Source organism: Danio rerio, chromosome 1, assembly GCF_052040795.2.
Source record: "Danio rerio strain M-AB ecotype USA chromosome 1, GRCz13ab, whole genome shotgun sequence".
Classification (NCBI taxonomy): domain Eukaryota; kingdom Metazoa; phylum Chordata; class Actinopteri; order Cypriniformes; family Danionidae; genus Danio; species Danio rerio.
Window position 1 is genome coordinate 38,409,556 of NC_141021.1, and position 21,527 is coordinate 38,431,082.

The 21,527-nt window shown below is 37.8% G+C and overlaps 1 protein-coding gene and 1 long non-coding RNA gene across 13 annotated transcripts in view; one reads left to right on the forward strand and one right to left on the reverse strand.

The window, feature by feature from the left end:
- znf827 (zinc finger protein 827) overlaps window positions 1-21,527 on the reverse strand; it is a 789,732-nt gene that overhangs the window by 654,348 nt on the left and 113,857 nt on the right. For 7 of the 12 annotated variants that reach the window (XM_087237333.1, XM_087237339.1, XM_087237338.1 and 4 more), the window contains exons 9-12: window positions 13,930-14,067; window positions 11,674-12,012; window positions 7,308-7,505; window positions 4,686-4,863 (exon numbers count right to left, since the gene is read on the reverse strand). The exons of 1 other annotated variant lie outside the window; for it this stretch is intronic. In XM_087237333.1, the coding sequence (XP_087093459.1) occupies window positions 4,686-4,863; window positions 7,308-7,505; window positions 11,674-12,012; window positions 13,930-14,067 (853 nt within the window). The remainder of the gene's footprint in view (window positions 1-4,685; window positions 4,864-7,307; window positions 7,506-11,673; window positions 12,013-13,929; window positions 14,068-21,527) is intronic. 4 more of the 12 variants (XM_087237332.1, XM_087237331.1, XM_087237337.1 and 1 more) reach the window with 1 other exon arrangement.
- LOC141386123 (uncharacterized) overlaps window positions 1-21,527 on the forward strand; it is a 92,560-nt gene that overhangs the window by 23,409 nt on the left and 47,624 nt on the right. The gene's annotated exons all lie outside the window — the stretch shown is intronic.

Sequence of the window (21,527 nt, forward strand, 5' to 3'; positions counted from 1 at the left end):
CTGAGCGAATATAGGCAATGTGATTTGTTGGATTTAAATAAAACAGATTTATTAAACAGATATATTTATTGAAATAATATTTTTGTCACAAATTCAAGCAAAATATTGCAAATATCCTACAAAATTTGAACTATATTTTGAAATAGCTTCTCTTTTTTTAATTTTTTTTTTATTTTATATTTTTTAAATAACATTTAAATTTTGGTGTACTAGTTTTTGGACCATTATTGTAAGTTATTTTGTTGGATAAGCTCCAGACTTGGCTTCAGTACTGACTAATCTAATGTATATGTACAAACATAATATTGTGAGCTTCCTATTTAAAATATACATTTAAAAGATCGATTTGTGAGGGATGTATTTGTATATGCTGAGCACTGTATGAAATACAAGTTTGATTTCACATACATTGTCATATATTTCAAAATATTGCAAAAAATATATTTTTTTTATCACAAATATGTTCATATAAATCATATCTAATATATTTGAACATATGAACTGTGTGCCAGTAGAAAAAAAAATGACATAAACCACTGGTTAAATTAAAGACCAGCTTTGCATTAACTGGCTCAAAACAGTAAAAAAGTAGGCTTTACTATCAGATAAATACCCAGACATGGTTACGCAGGCTATTTTATTACAGAAACATAAAAGTCATATTAAAGACTTTCACAAAGAAAACTTTTATAGCTCTATAGGATTACATTGTCTCATTTAATAAAGTTCTGTTTTTACGTGATTTAAGTGATCTATCTGAGCATGAATCCTTTAATTTAGGGGTCACCAATCTCGGTCAAGGAGGGCCGGTGTGCCTGCAGGGTTTAGCTTCAACTTGCCTCAACACACCTGCCAGGATGTTTCAAGTATACCTAGTAAGACCTTGATTAGCTTGTTCAGGTGTGCTTGATTAGGGTTGAAGCTAAAATCTGCAGGACACCGACCTCCAGGAACAAGTTTGGTGACCCCTGCTTTAAATCCTCACCAAACTGCAATCCCTGTGACCTGAGCTCTGAAAAAGCGACCACTAAGAAGTAATAATTTCCTATGGGATGCTTTTCTTGGTTATTTTAGATTTAGTATAGGACTACATAAATAGTATAGAATTAGCAGAGATTTACACGATATGTCTAAGATAAGGACACTTAAATAAGTATACATATACCAAAATATGCAGTGCAGTTCCAAACTATGACACTTGTATGGAATATTCATAAGCAGACGTTAATCCAGCTGACTGGAACCCTGCTGTGGGAGAAAGATCCCGTGAAAAAAAACAACAAAAAAAAAACAACATGCAGTGATTTGTAAGCAGTCAGCTGCTATACATAAACTGTAACATTAATGCCGACAACACACACATATTTAAACCCCAGAGTCATTGAACCATTACAGATTCAAAAAGCAAAAACACACAGTCAAAACATCACTTGATATTGACCAAGAAACGGCATTTTTGCCCATTACTGGGAATTCAAAATATTAAATGGAGGATTGCTTTATTTAATTGTTCTCAGCCTCTTTAATAAAAGACAGCTAAAAATAAACAGAATAATAAAGCATAGACTACATACATACGACAGTCCCTCTCAAATTAGTTCCCATCTAAACATTTTTAAATAAAAGGCAGAATAAAGAAGGCCTGACTTTATTCCCAGCCATCAATATCTTAAAATCCCAATAATTAAAGGCTTTTTAAATTTTTAAGGGCAAATTTGGAAGTCGGAAATGCCCAGATGACACTTCTCATCCTGCTTTTTATTGTAATGCCAAATAAAAGCCTCAGTAAAGTGCTGTCTGTCCCTCCAAGATAGAGTTTTGCAATTGATCTAGATTATTTTCCTCCTTTACCTGCAGCTTATAATGGCCAAGCGCTCTAATGAGTGATAACTACAAGCTAACAAATGTGTCTAGCATGGGAAAGCATAGCCATAAATGACAAGATGAGGCAATGAAATCTGAAATACATGATCTTAAGACATGAATTATGTATGTCAAACAACTAGACAAATACAACAGAAAATATCAAAGACTGGACTTTGTGTTTGTTCAGTTTCAGGAAAAAAAACAAAACAAAAGGATATATCAAGTCGGGGGTCAGTGTGTGTTGTAAGCGTTTGGAAATAGGGTGTCTATTAGTCTTCAGATGAGTGTTCATTGTGTTTAAATGTGTTGTTGTAACTGTGGTGGCGGTTATGACAGGCTGAGAAAGAACAGTGTGAACTGTAGCCTAATGGTCTTGGCAAGTAGAGCTGCTCAACAGATGGACAAGTGCTGACTGGCTTGTTATGATTTCTTCAGATATATTTTCACATGCAGGCCCAGACCTTTTGCAGTAATGTCTATCACAGGCTTTCCAAAGGAAGGGTCTCGTTCCTGAAAGTGCCTCAGATTTTATGTGGTCACTTCTATAGAATTTTACTTATGGGGGACCTTGGGCAGTAAAGGTAAATTGAAGATTTAAAGTTAAGGATAATTACGCATTATTTACTCACCATGTTGTTCAAAACCTGAATTACATACATTTTCCTATATTTGCTATTACAATTAATAAAACTGAAAATATCAAGCTTCATATGGATTCACAAGAACCATAAAGGTGATTCATATGTCTCAAGCATAGAGCCAGAGAGAATCTGCCAACAGTTCACTATGGAATTGTGTAAAAAACTGTTTAAGAGTTTGAGCTGAAAAAGTGAAATATTATAATTAAGAAATCTAAAAAGTTTTGTTAAGGTTAGGCAGTTTGCTCATATAATACATAAATAACTGAAAATATTACTTTACAAATTGTATTGTACACAAATAATCTAAACATTTAAATATATGGTATGTAATAATTAAAATGCTATTATAATATAACTAAAATAAATATCAAAACCTATGTAAATTATATATATTTACTAAATATTTATGCAGGTAAAAAGATGGAATGACAGGCTCAGCAATCTTTAAAAATCTGCGGATTTCTCTGGTTGCAGTTTCTGTATAGGCCTCTATTATTTTATAGTTTAAATGTAAGTGACAGATTAAATGTATTATTCACAAAAATCTTCTTTATTTTTAGATAATTTGTTCAAACTTAACCTCTAAGTCAGTTGTTCCTCATAAAACATTACATGTGGCTTTAAAAGACTTCTAACCATTCACATTTATTTTAAATATATGTGTAACACTATAAAAGCATTAATTATTTTAAAATTATATGTAACTTGTAAATATTTATATTCAGTCTTTTAGCTATTATAACTATTTTTTTATCTTAAAGAAATTAATACATTTATTCTTTTATTATTTCGTTTTTTCTCTAGATTGTTTTTTTTTTTCTGGACTAATTCAATTTGGAATGACAGGCTCAGTAATCTTTGGAAATCTGTGGACTTCTCTGGGTGCAGATTCTGTATAGGCCTATATTATTTTATAGTCTAATAGTTAATTAACTGTAAGTAAACCAAAAGTAAAATAAGTAAAAACTGTAATAAATGTTTTTAATCTTGTGTGTTAAAACTGGTGATGAACTTTGAGAACATTTATTCACACTGTGGCTTTCTCCTTACCACCTTTATCTTTTAAGCTGGTTATTGGTCTATTCTAAAGATAGAATATATTTTAGTATTTTAGCAGGTAGGCATATAACTTTGTTTAATAAAATATTTGTTTTTCTTACTGTAAATATAAGTTAAAACGTCAAATAAAATGTTACACTGTATATGAGGTAAATTTCTGAGAAATATCAGCTGCCATTTTTTTTACCATACAAAGAGATCTGATGCACAAATCTTTATGTCCCATCTGAAAATTTCTTATGAAATGAGCATGTGTAAAATGGGCTAAAATAAAGTTTCTTACATGTTAAAATCAGTGTGTTAATCCTAAGCTAGTCCGCTCCAAAACAGTGACAGAAATCGCATTTAGAAGATATTAAACATCTTCCTGTCACCTCATACTTCAGGTTCTCATCAAATCTTGACCAATTAAATGCTCTCTAGTATCTGACATGTCCCGCCCCCTTCAGGATGCTTCTCACTTGATGCACTTGAGCTCAACCACTCTCACTGGTAGAGTTGTAATAAAAACAAAATGCTATTGGCTGTTTTTTTAAAAAGGGGGGAGCTAATACATGTCACATTCTCTCTTTCTGTTTCAGTTGAGATTACATCAAACGTAGAATAAAAAAGCACATTTTTAAGCACTTCACAGGAGCTTTAAACATAATGAAAATAACAAAAGAACATATTTATCACCATAGAAGTGAAACTACTGAGCCTATACACAACAGACGCTCATTTTATAAGAAAATTTCAGATGGCAAAGAGTTTCTTGTATCTAAACTAAATACATTTTATATACTTTTAAACAGATTTAGAATTTAAATAGAGTTTAAATCTGACAAAGTAGCATAGTACTGATCTATTTTTAGGCACATTCAGGAACGTTCTCTGTCTATAGCATGCTACTGTATATTTGGATCCACAGAAGGGTTTACCCTAAAGCACTGCTCAATGAAGCTCATTTTCTGGAATACCTTCTGTTTGGAATCCAGCCTGATCCTCGACCAGTGCACCTGGATAGACTGTGTTTAAATCTGGGATGTGTCCTGCCTGAGGGGGGTAGGGGCTGGGGGGTGGGTTTTTGGGGATTTTGTGAGGTTGCAGGGAGGCACGTGCTGTACTTGCTTTCCTTACTTGAGCCCTCCAGCGGGGACGGTGTGGCACTTCTTGTGCTCCAGGAGCTGCTCGGGCGTCTTCATGAACTTGTGGCAGACGTCACACTCAAACATGCGCGTGATCAGGTGGATCTGTAGGTGCCGCTCGTACATGGGTCGGGTTTTACACACAAAGTTGCAGAAGACGCATTCAAAGCCTGGGAGATTAGGTCAGGATGAGAGAAGAAGAAATTAATCTCATTATCTTTCATATACATTATATAATTATATTACTTAGTATTTTCTATTTTCTGCATTGTTGCATTAAAAATGTGGGATCGGTATGATTTCTTGTGTTAAAACTGTTCCCCAAACCTGTGTTTATTTAACAAAAATGACATTAAACGATTGTTACTGTGAATTATTATAATTTAATATTTACTACGCAAATATTTAGTCTGAAATTAGCTGAATTTTGATGCAACATTACTCAACTCAATATTCTGTTAATATTTTTAATAATATGCTAATAAAGTTACTGCAATATGCTAATTTGATAAGATTTTATTGTTATCAATGTTGTAAGGGGTTGTGAGATTTTTTTCTAATGATTTTTCTGATGAACAGGAAGTTCTAATGATATGCATTTATTTCAAATATAATATTTGTAACACTATTAAAAAAAGCATTATTATTTTCAAGGACGGCACATATGAAGAGATGATGCCAACCATCGAGGACTTTGAGAACAAAACATACACGTAATACACAAATACACTTCATTAAACTTCTACACATAGACATCACCTACAGTTATAATAATATAATTGCAGGTTATATAATGGTTTGTATATAATAACTTTATTTGAGTGTAACTTTGACTTATTTTGATTGCATTGCAATAATGTGCACCTTTTGTAAAGCTGCTTTGAATCAATACAATATACAAGTAATTAAATTGAACATGTAAATATTAATATTCAGTTGTTAGCTAAGATTTTTTTTAACTGAAAGGAATTAATACATTTACTCTATTATTAATGAAATTTTTTCCAAAGATCGTTTTTTATGGACTAATTTAATTTAAAAACGAAAACTAACAGAGCAATTTTTGACGGAATGGGTAAAAAAATGATTATAAAAATGTATATGATTACATTTGCCAACCCTGAATTAGCCATCGATAACCACAGAAATAGTGTGTATGACACAGTCATATCTAATAGCTCACAATAACATCAATTACCTGCCTTATCGCAAATATTTATGAGCATATTGCTGCAGTGGTTAATCCCCATCGGCTCCCTTATGAAGCAGACGTCAGTGTGCTCATGAATACACAGAGGAATAAAGGCTCAGATAACTGTTGCTGAGTTACTGTGGTAACAATTAATGTTTAAGGGTAGCGAATTTATTTAACTTACTGAAACTAACTGTGGTTTAAAGGGGTGGTCCAAAGTGTATTTTTAACGCTTTGTTGTGTTGTGAATCGCGGATCAGCTTCACATTACCACGTCACACCTTTACAAACATAAGCTTTTGCACTGTGTAAACAGAGAAGCTGTTTGAAGCATTAGCTGCTAACTAATTAGACAGAAAGTGAAAAGGACATCTAACCTTATGCCTGCTCTATAAAATAAAATCTGACAAGTGTCTTACACATATATTCGGAATAAGCATGTGTAAGTAATATAAAAAATATCTTTTGAGAGTTTGTTTTTTGAGATGTCAAACATTGAAAGCGTCCGCATAGAGAGACACAGCAGCGCTGCTGAAGATTGTAGCTGTTTACAGCGGTTTGACTGATAAATATGAATTTAAAGCTAAATTGTTAGCGGTGCCAATCAGCATTTCCTTTTGTTTACTGTTGTTTATGCTAGAAACTGTGCATGTGGTTGATCAATTATACCAAATAAAAATACTTACAGGTTGTGGCTCACAATCCACAGCTTCGTCTATTATGGTTGGAGGAGCTTTTAGCTGAATCCAGCACTGAACTGGGAGAAATTCTGGAAGCTGTCCTTTGTCAAATGCTATATATATATATATATATATATATATATATATATATATATATATATATATATATATATATATATATATATATATATATATATATATATATATATATATATATATATATATATATATATATATGCTAATTAGCCGTTTTAGCTTTCTCTGCTATAACAAAACAGTGGCCTATAGATTCTGGCATTGTAAAAAGCATTGTAATCTCACTAGCCCAGATGTATTTTTTTGTAGACCCCAAACTTTGTTCGCTGTAGGCATTGCTAAGCTGACTCTGTTTAAGCCAATGTCACCCTTACATTCAGAAATGCTATTTATGTTCACACAATTACATTACACAACAACTAAAGTTTAAAATATGATATTGTAGTGGACCACCCATTTAAAGACTTCAAACACTTTCTGCATCATACATCTAATTCCATTTTAATGACTGAATTCTGTTTTTTGCACTGGTTATGTAATCTAAATATGGCAGCCATCTTTTATACAGCCACTTAAATAAATGAATTAAATAAGCTCCTTTTTTAGAGCTGTTCATGGTTTTGAAATGTAAAACTTTTTCAAACATACTTGAGTTCACTCTTAATCAGGGATAAAATGCGCTAGGTGTATCTGCTAAAAGTCTCACCTTTCTCTGCTTTTTCCTCTGCTCCTGGGCCTAAGCTTGATTGGCTTCCCACAGATGAAGGCGGAGCCAAAAGGCTTTTTAGTTCTTCGTTACCTTGGGCAACATCTCCACCTTCAGAGCTGTTGAGGGAGTCGCTGAGGGCTGACAGAGAGGAGGAAGTGCTCTTGGTCTCACTGAGAGGGCTTCTAGAATTGAGACCTGTGTGGGATTAAAAAAAAAAAGAAGCAAAGAGATATCGAGGGTCACTTCCTGAATATAAGACAAACTTGGTTTTTGAATGACATGATGGTATCAAAGACTCGGCTTAGCTTAAGCCGTGAGAGAATTAGACAGGAGCGTCTTTCAGCGCTCAAGGTTTGATAATGAATTCTGTAATGAGTAAAGCAAAAGGCAGAAAAATCCTGCAATTGATCGAAATCCACCCAGTGAGCCGGGCTGGAATATGTATGCCTAGAGCAGTGCGGTATTAAGCCTTAAAAGTCGGGAGGCGGGCTTTCTTCCCTAAGAGGCACTCTTGCGGGTTTAGCCTGACTTCTGTATCCAAGCAGCCAGAACACTCAAGCCTGCACTCTTATTGATCTACGCTGTGCCTGAGAGCGGCAGGGGAGGGGGGCTGCCTAGGTCAGGGCCGCCACAGCTAAGATGGCGGGAGCATCTCAGGCCACGGCTCTCCCCTAGGGCTCTCATAGCTCATGAAATGGCCGATACTAGCTTGCACGCGCGTTTCGCTCACATGTTAAGACTTCCGTTCCTTTGAAAGAACGCATGTGGAATACAGAGTAGGTGGTCATGTTTAATCTCCTGTCAGCCGCAATGACATCTTTGAATACAGATGCTCTGTGTGACTCTTATGCATTACCAAGAGCTAGACTTCTCAACAGCTACTGTAAGAGTTAGACACTGCATGAGATACATCAGGAAGAATTAGCGTCCAGGTTTAGCTAAACACCTGCAGTATAACGCTAAGCATGTGTGATGGAGAAAACAGCTGCCAGACAGGCATCCCAGTGGCAGCCGTTACACTCAGCCACCTTCCATAGCAAGATACAAAGTAGTGCTGGCTGGTAGGCACTGACCTGAGGTCAGCCAATCTGCGGCAAGGGGTGTCTGTAGCAGGGTGCTAAATCGCAGTTGACAAACCAACTTGTTCTTTTGCTGTCACTCTGAGAACACACTGTCTTGCTGAAAGTGGACTCGAGCTCCATGGCGTGAGGGTGAGTGTGGGAGACATCGCGGCGTTGGGTTACTTGGATGGTTAGTTGTGAGCGACTAGGGCTATTGATTTTTCAGCCGCCTTGGGTCTAATAACACCAGGCCTTGCAGTTAAATATAAACTCACACACCCACTCAAACGTGAACCCTCAGTCAGTTCCATGACTGACTAAAAATGAACCCCACGCACAACCTGAAGATTAAGGTGTTTGTCTGTAATAACCCTGTTGAGTTTCTATGTCAACAATTACCGCCCAGCAATTCAGACTTTACCAGAGTAATTTCTACATCACTAGCGCCACCAAATGGACTCAAAGTTTTCAAACAGGTTTCCCAATTGCATTCATTTCACACCCTGTTAAGTGTTCGATCAGTCTTTCCTCAATCCTCCTTTAAATGAAAAAATGTTATTAAATCTAAAATGTTATTCTAATAAAAAAATTAAAACAACCACTGCAAATGCGAACAGTCAAATAATAAATAATACACATTAAAAATAAATATTTACAATCTGTGTCTAGTCTTGGAACAAAAATCTTGGCACAAGAGAAAATGTTTGTGGATTCATGCAGTAGCAGCAGTTAATTATGTTCTCAAATGAAGTCAGTCTTTTCTGTGTTTCACTACGTATGAATGATCTCTTTAACGGTTTAGTCCCAAAGGTTCACAAAATAGTCTGAAACCTCCATTAATTGGTCAGTTTCACATTTAGAAATAGACCCACTGCAGCAAATGATTTAAATTTCACAACAGATTCCTTCATTAAACCACAAGCCCTTTTTGTTTAAGTCCAATTTAAATGTGTAATTTGTCAACAAATAAAGACATTTGGCTCTAAAATCTTGCAATTTAAAAACCCATGACCTTCTGGTCATTTTTTAAGCTAGTCTGGAGCCTGCACTAAGAACTCACCTAGTTACAACTTCAGCTAAAGCACTTTGAGTTTCAAGAGAAAAATGCAAATATTATAGTGGACTCGCGCCAAGGTTTACCAAATGTTTAAAATAAGATCAGAGGGTTTGTTGTGGTTCCTACTGGTTTAAACTGGTTGGATCAGGGGTGACAAACTCAGCTTCTGGAGAGCCACAGAAGGTCCCACAGAGATTTCAGTTCCTACACACAGGCCAAATCCCAAATGGCACACCTCTTGTGCACTTGTGGCCTTACAATGACCGCTACATGTGTGTTTGTTAAATCTAAAGCACTGTAGGCTGTCCCATTCATCATTTTAGGGTGCTTGCGATTTTTTCCCTTTGTGGCTGCTATTCTCCTGTGATGCACACTTCTGCTGAGTCTGCACTGAGTAGAGCTCTGTGCAAATTTCTACTCGAAAGTCTAATGGCTTTTGAGAGGTTCGGTACAGTACTGTACGCATTTATGTCTGTTTCCACTGCCAAAGGTACTAAGAAAGTGAACTCTACCATACTTTTATGGCACCCTTGCCAAAAGGTACCTAGCATAACAGAGTTCCAAAAGGTTAAGTTAGACTTGCTGCTTAACAGTATTGGTTTACAGAGAATAATCATCAGCATGTGCTACACGCCAGGGGAATGACAGGACATGGCATTGTAATAAGACATGCACAGCAATGAGCCATGGTTAAACCGAGTTTAAAGAAAACCAGCCACATGCCAAGAAGCAAAAACAGAATCTGTTGCATGTCCTCTATTGTTGTTTATGAGGGCGTCTAAAAGTGTGTGCGCAAGTGGTGCAGCATTCTTTTCTGCTTTCACTGTACTGAACAGGACTGCTAAGTGAAAAAGAGGCATTGTGTCACTAAAGTTTGGAGTCTGCAAACATTAGGATGCCATTTAAGATTGACCATACCTGCAATATGCAAATAAGCCTAAAGGATTTATTAGCTAGATTAGGTGCCTTTTATCATGGCTGAAGCAAAAGTCTGCAGGACTGTGACCAAAGGCACCATTATTGGGGAAAAAGAAAGTCAAAGAGCACAAGGCAAAAACACCTAAGGACTACTCACGCTATGCTATCCGAACCGTGCCCAGGCCCGTTTCCTGGATCGTTTAAGAAGTGTGAGTGTTCTGACTCAGGCACGGTTCACTTGGCCAGCCTGGCCCGGGTGGAAGAGGTGTGCCAGAGTGTGGTTCACTTGGGCTTTGGCGCGGTACGCTTATAGTGTGTGTGCAAAGGGCGCCAGAGCCCGAAATTAAAGACGAGACGTGACTTTTATGGGACTGTTTGATAATGATTTATAAATCATTCTTACTGTTCAATGAACACAAACTGCGTATATTATTAAAGACGCAAACCCCTCACTGCACCTTTAGCAAACCTCTTAATTCCTGCAGCACGAGGACTCTATGATTGTTTATGAATGTCAAAAGTGTCTGATCTGTTCGGCTGCGTGTCACTGCATATCAAATGATATTACTAAAGAAATCTCCACTGTGCTCAGCGAAAGCACTTACTGAACAGCGCATTATCGATGACGTAAGCCTGCTCAGGCCCGAATGTAATGTGAGTGCTGGCAGTTGGGGGAGACGGGAGAGGGGACAAGCGTGCTATGGCCCGGTTTAAGGCAACTGTACATAGTGTGAATCCACTATTAAAGTGGTCCACAGTGGCTTTTGGTAGGGGGGCAGAATGCAGATTTTACATACGGACACTCTCCATGGACTGTAGCCCTCAAGGAACTGGAGTGGATGCTGACCAAGCTGTAAAGTCAGAACTGCCATGGTGTTCTCTAGAAAAAGCAGCTGCTAAAGCTATCTAACTAGCATGTTTTTTTTTTCTAAACCTGACTGACCAACACAATTTAAGCAAATTAAAAACAACATATCCTAACAACATGTGATTTGTGTCCCTTCACCAGACAGAACACGACAGAACATTTGGAATATAGGAGCCATTCAGAAGAGAAAAATAGTGCACTGCATTCCCAACTAAAATAAAAAGAAAGATTTACAATTTAATAATACATGTTCAATCTCTTTAACATTAGTAAAATTCCATGCAGTTGGTTAGACAGTACTTTGCAGAAATTTTGAATGTTGCTGTCGTGGATGGTTAGGACAAAAATGCAAATACATTTATTGCGTGCCGCAGTATCAGGATGTATGTAGTAAGGACACAGAGTAAAACATACAGAGGTATCAAGAAAGTCTACAATGTCAGAATGGTGAGATCTTACCTGCGTGCCCTGCACTGATGTGAGCTTTCATCTCGGCCTCGTCCACACCCACATACTCACAGGTGCTACAGCAGAGAGAAAACATCCACTGCTCTTTGTCCACATGAAGAGACATATGACTGACAAACTGAGCATTGAACTCTGTCTGGAAGCCGCAGACATGGCAGCTGTAGTAGTAGGGGCAGTTTTTGAGCTCTGGGCCATCGTTGGTAACAGCGGTAACAATCTGCTCGACATCTGTGTTCACCAGTTTGACTGAGTGGATGGTGAGGTGCTGGTTGAGGTTGGCTCGGCACTTAGCTGCATATGGACACAAATGACACTTGTATTTCCTCTCTTCTGTAGAGACAAAGCAAAGAGCACTTATAAACAACCAAAAGAAGACGCTTTTGTGGATAGATGATGTTTATAAGGTGGCCATTCTAACATCAGGTCTCTTGAGGCCCACCGTCCTCACATGACTTATACATTTATTTGTTCTGTACTCTAGACAGAGATGTATTTGGGTGGATGGTGATCAGACGGCTCATTGATGCTCCTCAGGGACCTGCGGGATGTGATTGTTCAAGGATCAGGCGAGGCTGGTCATGGTTGTGCAGTACTCCAGGGGAGCTTAGCGCTCGGGGAGACATCTTTACAGCTTAGTAATTACTTGGGTACTTTTCCCTCCAGGACTAATCAGGAGCCTAATCTCTTTAAAGGAAGGGAAATCTAGTCCGGTGAACCTTATTTACTTACCTGTGGCATTAGTTGTCCTAATGACAACATACAATGTTGTTGGGCACATATGTAGAAACATTTTCAGCAACTCTAACTGTTGTTGCAAACCAGCAGATACAGTACCACTAGTCTAGGCTCTTAGCCAGGCAAACTGTGATTAATCTGTGTGTAAATGCAATCGTAAAATGTTCATTTGTGTTTATTTATTTATTAAGTCCTGACAAGCTTACTAATGATATTGGTTAGCCAACTGATTGAATGGTGATGTTGGTTAGCCAACTGAGGCCCTGTTAACACTATGTTTTTAGTTTAAAAAACTGTTTTAGAACAAAATTGATCCACATCCACACTGGCGTTTCATCAACCGTTTCTGAAAAGATCTACATCCACACTACACCGCTGAAAACGCACATCACATGACCATACACACACTCTGGAATGCGCTATAAGCTGCTTCAGCGTATTCTCGCATCTGAGCTCCAGGCAGTCAGGGGGAGCTCTGAGCACACCTGCCCAGCTGAGAGCAACCGAACGTCGGCCAGTCCTTCCCGAATCTGCTGCTGGATCCCATCTCTCTGTAGTTGTTAACCGCAATCTATAATTCATCTTGTGTAGACCCATATCTAACGAGTCGGTCTTTTGAATCTATTAGCCTACTTATTCTCAGGTCACGTGTTTTGGCTGAGCGCAAAGATCCGTTAATTTGTCTATTAATTTATGTAACCATGTTAACTGATTTCATGCATTGGACCGAATGATTGCCTATATTGTATAAACTTATTGTACTTTAAACTTTTAGTAAGCCATTTCGTATTTCATCATGCATTTCTCCTGATAATCTTTATTGTGTGCATGTACAGTATAGCCTGACATTAAGCACATAATGCTAAAACCACAGTGAGCCTAATGTTTCATATTTTTCAATGAAAATGAAAGGAGCCAGTAATTTGGCTCCGTTTTGTTATAAATTTGCATACAGTGAAGATGACGGGCATATAAATATGTACAGTACATGATGCCTTAATTTTTGGTGTCTGTTAAGTTGTTAATATAAGTTAAGTTTAAAGTTAAGTTATAAGTTATAATATTAAGTTGTTAATATAAAAAATTAAAAGAGACATTGCTGTATGTCTTGTTTTCATTTTATTGTTAAGATAGCCAGGGTGAAAGATGTTCAAGTACACTATCATTACATTTGAAGATTTACCCTAAGTGTCCTTAGGAGTACGTTATAAACTTGCGAAGTCTGAACTTTGTGTAGGCTACTTGATATTGAGAGTGCGAATGTGGGCAGCTACATCTCCGTTTTCAGATGTCTCTGTTTTTCCCCATCAACACTGGCACGAAGCAGCAGGAGCACTTTAAAATGAAAACAGCCTCTTCAGCGTTTCTAAAATGCTCCGTTTTCAGTGCTTGAAAACCCTGGGGTAGTGTGGACGGAAGGTGTAACCGTAGCAAAACTTGTATGTTTTAAAACTAAAACGTATTAGTGTAAATGGAAGCAGATTGAATGTTGATGTGAGCATGAATTCTCACCTGTGTGTAAGGAGAGATGCCTGGAGAGAGTCTGTTGGCGACCAAACACTTTGCCACACACAGGGCAGGGAAAGAGCTGTTCGTTGAGTCTCCATTGGGAAAGTCCATTTCCTGGCTCACTACTCACCTTCTCTGGATCTGGTAACATAAACCAAAATAACAATAATCAGATACTGTACAACTAGGGTTGGGCATCTAAGCTATAATGCCGATCCGATACGCATCTCGATACAAAGAATACGATCCGATATATTAGCGATACATTTGTGACATATTGCGATGCAACACGATACGATTCACACCCATATCACGATACGATGCGATATTTCAGCACTAACTAATTAAATCAAGTTTATGAGATGATGTGAAAGAGGATGCTGTGCCATTGAATGAGTTTGATTATTTATAAACCAAGCAAAACCAAGACTTTTTTTTACAAACTGGCTCTTCTCTCAGAGCCAGAGTGTCAGTTTACAGTAGAGGGCCATTTTAGAACATATAGCACATATTATTTAAGTATTTTCAAGATAAACAGAATGTATAAGTGCAATATATATTAAAAAAAAATGTATATATTTGCACTCTTTCAACATAAATAAAATTAGCATTGCACAACAAGAATTGTGATTTAACTTTTCAACTATGAAAACAAGTTTTACAAAGATATATTTTGCCACTGATTATTCAAAACTTAAGGTTGTGAACTAGCAGTGTTATGCTGCTTTGAAACATCACTGTCACTGTAAACAACAGGCCAATAAAAATATAACAAACCAGCAATCTTCTTGCTGTGAGGTGGTCAAACTACCCACTGTGCCACCGTGACACCCATTATTTTTATCATTATTATTATTAATATTATTATAATTAAATAAAAATTAACAGAAGGAGGTGTTCAAAACCTTCGTTCTCCGTGACACTAGGCTGCATATCTTTGCAGATGAACAATGCAATAACATCCGTTATTGGCGTAGAGCAAGCAGAACTGTTGCGCATGGGAAAAAAAACTTTCAATGCTTTTCTCACCACTTTTGGAGCTGGTTGAAGCAGTGCGAAAGCCGGGGATGCAGAAACACTGGAAGATGCTTTCACAACAACACCGTGGCGCCGCTTCAAGTGAGATATCAGATTAGTCGTACTGCCCGCGTATTTTACAGATGCACGGCACATTTTGCAAATTGCATCTGTCCTGTCATGTCGTCCATCCTTAAATCCATAATGTTGCTTGCCATACTTTAGATTTAAAACTCAGTGGGGAATAAAATGTTTGTTTTGCTTCTCGCGCTTTCTGAGGGCGCTCCACTAGCTTCATCCGCACACCTGATACACTGAGTTGTAGTGTGTGCACATCCGCAAATCCGTTGCTAAGGCTTACTTTATGTAGGTCGATTAAATTATGCGCCAAAAACAGGTTGACAACACTTGTTAATAAATAAAAAATACATTCTATATTAAAAATATAAGCTGTATCTCGAAAAAATCGATGCATCTCGCAAAAACCGATGCATCTCGATTTGCTTCCAAAATTTCATTCATCCTCTGCTGCTCAACCGATGCACTCGCATCGTGAACGCGCATAACCGCGTATCGATACATATCGGTTAATCTTCCCATCCCTATGTACAACAGATCTAGTTCTCTAACACACACTAGTTGTCTAAAGCCTGATTTATACTTCTGCGTCAGGTGACCGGCGTAACCCACGGCACATGCAACGTGCGTGGCTGTGCATTTATACTTCTGCGCGCTGTCTCTGTCGATCTGCATTAACACTTCCGAAACGCTAGTTGGCAGTGAGGTGTAAATGTTCCTCTGTGGCGAGTTTCTTCGCTGCTTTTTTGCCTTTCCTGAACACTTGCGGGATGTACAAGTGGCTCAAACTCGCTCATTTTGAGGCAGGAACTGGCGGACGCGCAACAACTTTAACTATGAGGTAAACACAAAACAAAACTTTCCATCCGGAGCTCCTTCACGGTACTCCACACTTGTAAACAATCGCTTGCGCCATTCGCGCGGCTTCCGGTCAAGCCCAGACTCGTCAGCGCTACCATGCCGACCAATCACAGAGCTTACGCTACGCGTCGTTGCGACATGTAGTTAAATTTTTTGAGAGGTGCACTTCAGTGACGGCCACGGCGAAGGGCTATGCGTCAGCGGCGTAGCATACGCCGGCGTTTGACGCAGAAGTATAAATCAGCCTTAAGGGTGCTTTTACACTTGTCCGAATGCCTGGTCCGAACCAAAGTCCGATTGTCCCCACCCTCGGTTGATTTGTGTTCACACCGTCTTTTTTCCACCTGAGCCCCGGTAAGCTTGCGTTATCAAGCAGCTGTTTTGTGTACAGGTGTTGTTAGGTGATGGCCTCAAAAACAAAGTGCCAAAATGGAGACGTCTGCATATTTACATGGTCATTCTGCTTTTCCTGAATCGTTTGGTCCTGTTACTAAAACCAAAATACAGAGAGCCACTTGCATCTACTGTCTCTGCTGCAAATCATTAAAAACGTTCAGAACATCTTGCGTTGTCTGTAGTAGTCGTTCTTGGTGGAGACAAGCAGACATTATCACTGATTGCACTGTGTCAGTCCCGCTTGTCACCAAGGTAGCTGATACACAGACACACACACACACACATGAATGAACATTATAAAAACTAAAGTATATTATACAGTTGGCGGTTCACTTCTGTTATTTAGTATGATTGCATTCATATCAGAAGTGAACCGTACCAGAGTTCACACAAACGAGCCTCAGACTACCTCTTTCAAGACAGTCTTCGCTGCGGTCCGCAGCTTGATGACGTAGTTGACCAGGTCCGTTATGTAGTTGATGAACGCCTACACCTCACCCTACCATAAACCCAACCGTCACAGTAGCATGGGCGCTACCTTAGTGGGCGGAACAAGATCTTCTATGTATTTGACGATTTCCTACACCTCCCCCTACCCTAAACCCAACCGTCACAGTAGCAAGGTCCAATACATAGTTCAAGCTCGCCTATGTCATCAAGCTGCAGGCTGCAATGAGGATATGTTGCCTCTTTCAGGCGGACTCATGAACAGTTCACCAGTGCACATCCGAGTTCAGATGAGCTTACCATACCGTACTTTGATGTCAAACAAACCCTGGTGCAGACTAAAAGTGCTAGTGTGAAAGCACTCTAACACACAACTGCTCCTTTTGTGACACATCTTAAGCAGTTCACTTAGTCCCCTTCTGTTTTATAATCTTGGAATATTATAGCTAAAACCATTCTACCTCTAGACATCCTTGAGATCACAATGCGCACGCTGTACAATTACATACTTCTTTAGATGGATTTGTCTGAATTCTTGAAATTACATACTCGAGACATGGAGACTACTAATTGGAGCTACAATCGAGAAACCAAGAGACATGGAGGCTGACAAGAGGTCAGTGTGTGTTCTGTCACTGTGTTGGATAATATGTTGATGAGTCCATACATCCAGATCAGGGAGCCAACAAGGTGTTTTTTTATCTTGACATTGGTCTGTGTGCTCCTTTTCACCTTTCATTAGAAGAGCGCGAGAGAGAGAAAGAGAGAGAGAGAATGCCACACAAGTGGAGGAGAGCGGCTGAATTAACCTTCTGATGAAGGTGGTTGGCTCAGCATCAAATTAAAATGCAGCGCCACGCCTTTTCTCTCTCCGGAAGCAAGGAGAGCAAGAGAGATAAATAAATGAATAGATAAATAAATATATAATCCGAAGAGAAATTCCGTCATCATGCTACACAGCCCCTTCAAATAGATGTCTGGTGCAGTATGAACGGCTGGCCATTATTCTGTGCAGAACAAGAGGCGGATAGGTTGCCAAATGTTAAGCAATGTTTCTCTACGAGCCAAAACAGACAAGACATACGCATTTTTATTTCAGTCTGATTTTAAATTAAAAGGCTCTTTAATCATGTCAAGGCACCCAGAAGTGCATGTTTTAGGTTTGTAGGTCACTTCAATGACTAATTTTTTTTGGACATGCAGCGGGTGTGGGAGATGTCATAGCACTGTTGCTGGCCCCTTTTTACCTTGGTTGGTCTAATTACTTTTATTGTCTGCGGTCAGTTGCGTCTGCTAATCGATTAATTTTTTACACTTTATAAATGGTTTGCCGATCATTTCAATCACTCATTTTTTGGTTTATGTTATTTAATTATGCACGGATTCTGATCTATTCACTAAATATGTAAGGGACCTTTTGGATATGCAGCAATGTGTGCCCGTCCCATTGGACTTGTGGTTGGCTTATTAATAGGAAATTTTTTTTTTTTTTTTTACAAATGCTGTCATAAGCAATGCTGCCTCGGGATTGATGGGGGCACGGCAAGGAAAAGGGGGGCAAGTGGTTAGGGAGGAACAGCATTTTTTTGGCATATCAGAGAGGATTTAATGGTGGCAATTAAGGAGCAGATGCACTGGCCTTGGACGCAAGACCTGAAGGACATTTTCATGAGGCTGCTCGTATCTGCCAGAGACCAAACCTAAAAGTCCTGGTGGGAATAGTGTCTCAGAGTGGCCCAACGGGAGAAGTTCTCAAGAAGTCACAGGGAACGGTGCTAAAAATGCCCTTTTACTCCTCACAACGATCTTAGTTTAAAGATGCTTCGGAGGTAAATATACGTCTAGGGCAATCTAATGTCAGGGTGTCAATTTCATTGTTATCATGCACAGAGATGCCAAGCTTTTTATTGGTCCTGCAGCCCTCGTTAAAACTAATGTAAGCCATCTATCCTGTGGTAGGTTCTGAAATCCATCATTATTTTAAAAGACATAAGGATAAGTGATGTCTTGCTTGCCTGCTCGATTTTACTGCTGATGTATTACTTACCTCTGAAAAATGAGGCACATTATTTCAGTTTGAAGCCTTCTGGGGAAAAATTGAGGAATTATGTCCTAGAAGAAACTTACTGCTCAGATGCTGCTCTTTCATAGATCAGCAGAGGTGTTATGTTTTGAATAACTAACAACTTTATTTTATGGGTCTTCTAATTCTTTAGGTGAAAGACTCGTATAAGACAATTGTTCACATATATTAAATGTATAAAGCTTTTAATGTGATGTGAATAATATAGCTTAGACGTTCTGGCCTTGTCTGATGAGTCTGATGTTGCTGCAATAATGTATCACTGGAGATGGTATTAAAGGTGAAAGCTTGACACTTGAAAACAAATTATTAACTGGCCAGACTGAATGTTGTTTGTGTTCCAAACAAACATATGTTAGATTCTATAGTCTGCAGGAAGTTACATCCTTACTTTAATTCTATTTACTGCGATCCTTTTACAAAAAAAGGCTAAAAGACAAAAGAGTTTCTATGATAGGATAATATTTTATTCATTCATTCATTCATTTCTTTTCGGCTTAGTCCCTTTATTAATCTGGATTCGCCACAGCAGAATGAACCGCCAACTTATCCAGCACATTTTTACACAGCGGATGACCTTACAGTCACAACCCATCTTTGGGAAACATCCATCCACACACACTCATACAAAACGGACAGTTTAGTTTACCCAATTTACCTGTACCGCATGTTTGGACTGTGGGGGAAACCGGAGCACCCGGAGGAAACCCATCCGAATGCAGAGAGAACATGCAAACTCCACACAGAAACGCCAACTGACCCTGCCGAGGCTCGAACCAGTGACTTAGTGACCTTTTTGCTGTGAGGCGACGCACTACCTACTGCGCCACCATGATAATATTTTATTATCATAATTTTTTCAGTTTTTTTTTCAGTTTTTTTTTTTTTTTTGCAGGTCAATCATAATTGTGTAGATGAAGTATCTGTGTTTCTGCAGGTCTCACCTTCAATATTTATTCTATATATATATATATATATATATATATATATATATATATATATATATATATATATATATATATATATATATATATATATATATATGTGTGTGTGTGTATATGTATATATATATATATATATATATATATATATATATATATATATATATATATATATATATATATATATATATATATATATATATATATATAGAATAAAAGCAGTTTAACATTTTTTTTATAACCTTTTTAATGTCAAAATGATTAGCCCCTGTAAGCTGTAAGCAGAACAAACCATCATTATAAAATAACTTGATTAACTTGCCTAATTATAATATCTATAATAAATATTATTTTCTGTCATCATGGCAAAAATAAAATAAATCTGTTATTAAAATGAGTATGCTTAGAAATCTCTCCTTTAAACAGAAATTGGGGATCAAAATAAAACAAGGGGGCTAATAATCTGATTATCTTATTATTCACATGTTTCTAAAATGAAAAAGTCATACAGATTTGGGAAAAATGATCATAAATGATTGGTTATCTTGTCCTTATATTGCACCGCATTAGAGCTTCAATTCAAATTGTATACATTTTTTTTATTTCTTTTTTACATTTTAAACTGTATTATATTATATTTGACATTCCTAGCCCTTTAGCTATTTATTTAAATGTATTATTTGGCTAATAATAATAAATATAACTGAATATTTAGTTATATTAGTTAATAAATCACCATTGCTGGACATTTCAACTTTCAAAACCATTAAAAACAGATCGATCCCAAGCCTTTAAATATTTTTATATTTAAAAAATGGTCCAATCAACAGTGGTCATACCTATCTTTTCATGCATCTTCTGTGTTCAACAAATAAATGAAAGTCATACAAGTCTGGAACAAAATAAGTGTGTGTAAATGGCAACAGAATATTCTTTTTTTTTTGCATAAAATATGACCCACAGCACCCTCCTCTTACACCTCTGACACCTTTGAGTACTTGTTGATCTTAAACTTAATATTATTGAATAATATTTTGGCCATATTTAAATCTTGAAGATTCAACTTGATTAGTAGTGCCACACTACCAGCATGAATTAGCATCACTAAAGCGCATAATTAAATAAGGATGCCATGTGTGTGCCGTCTCCCCGCCGTCCCCCGCGCTGACCCGCACTGCATAAGAGCTTTAATTAAAACTACAGTGGGTGTTTTGCCCTCTGCCTCAATCTATGAGCGAGCTTCGAAAAGGCAACACACAATCAGACGCAGGGCACTGAATCAGCCTCGTCACCCCAGGGCCCACGGTTCCACTGAGTCACAGCGCTCATCTGAACCTGTGTGTCTGACTCATGTCCCACCAAGCGGCAGAGCGGCGTGATGTGGTGCTGACAGCTCTGGTGTGACACAGAGCCTGGGGACTGCCAGGGAAAAGATGCCACCTTCCCACAATGCCTCAGTGGGGAGACAGGAGCGAATGGATGCCTTTGCAATGCTTATGACTCTCTCCTCATATCCTTATTTTTTTGCTTGTTATGCATTTCTATCCATCTCTCTCCTTCCTTCCCTGTTATAAAGATCAGCCAGGCTGAGAACCCATAAAGAAATCTGATATACTGTATGGCAATATATGTAAATCACATATATGACATACAAGTTCATATTTGGATTACATGTTTAAAAAATATAGGTTATATATGCAATATTGCAATTTTATTTTTACATTTTTTTTTTAACCAGTGGAATTACAAATATGTAAATTTACTAGTTATATTAGTTT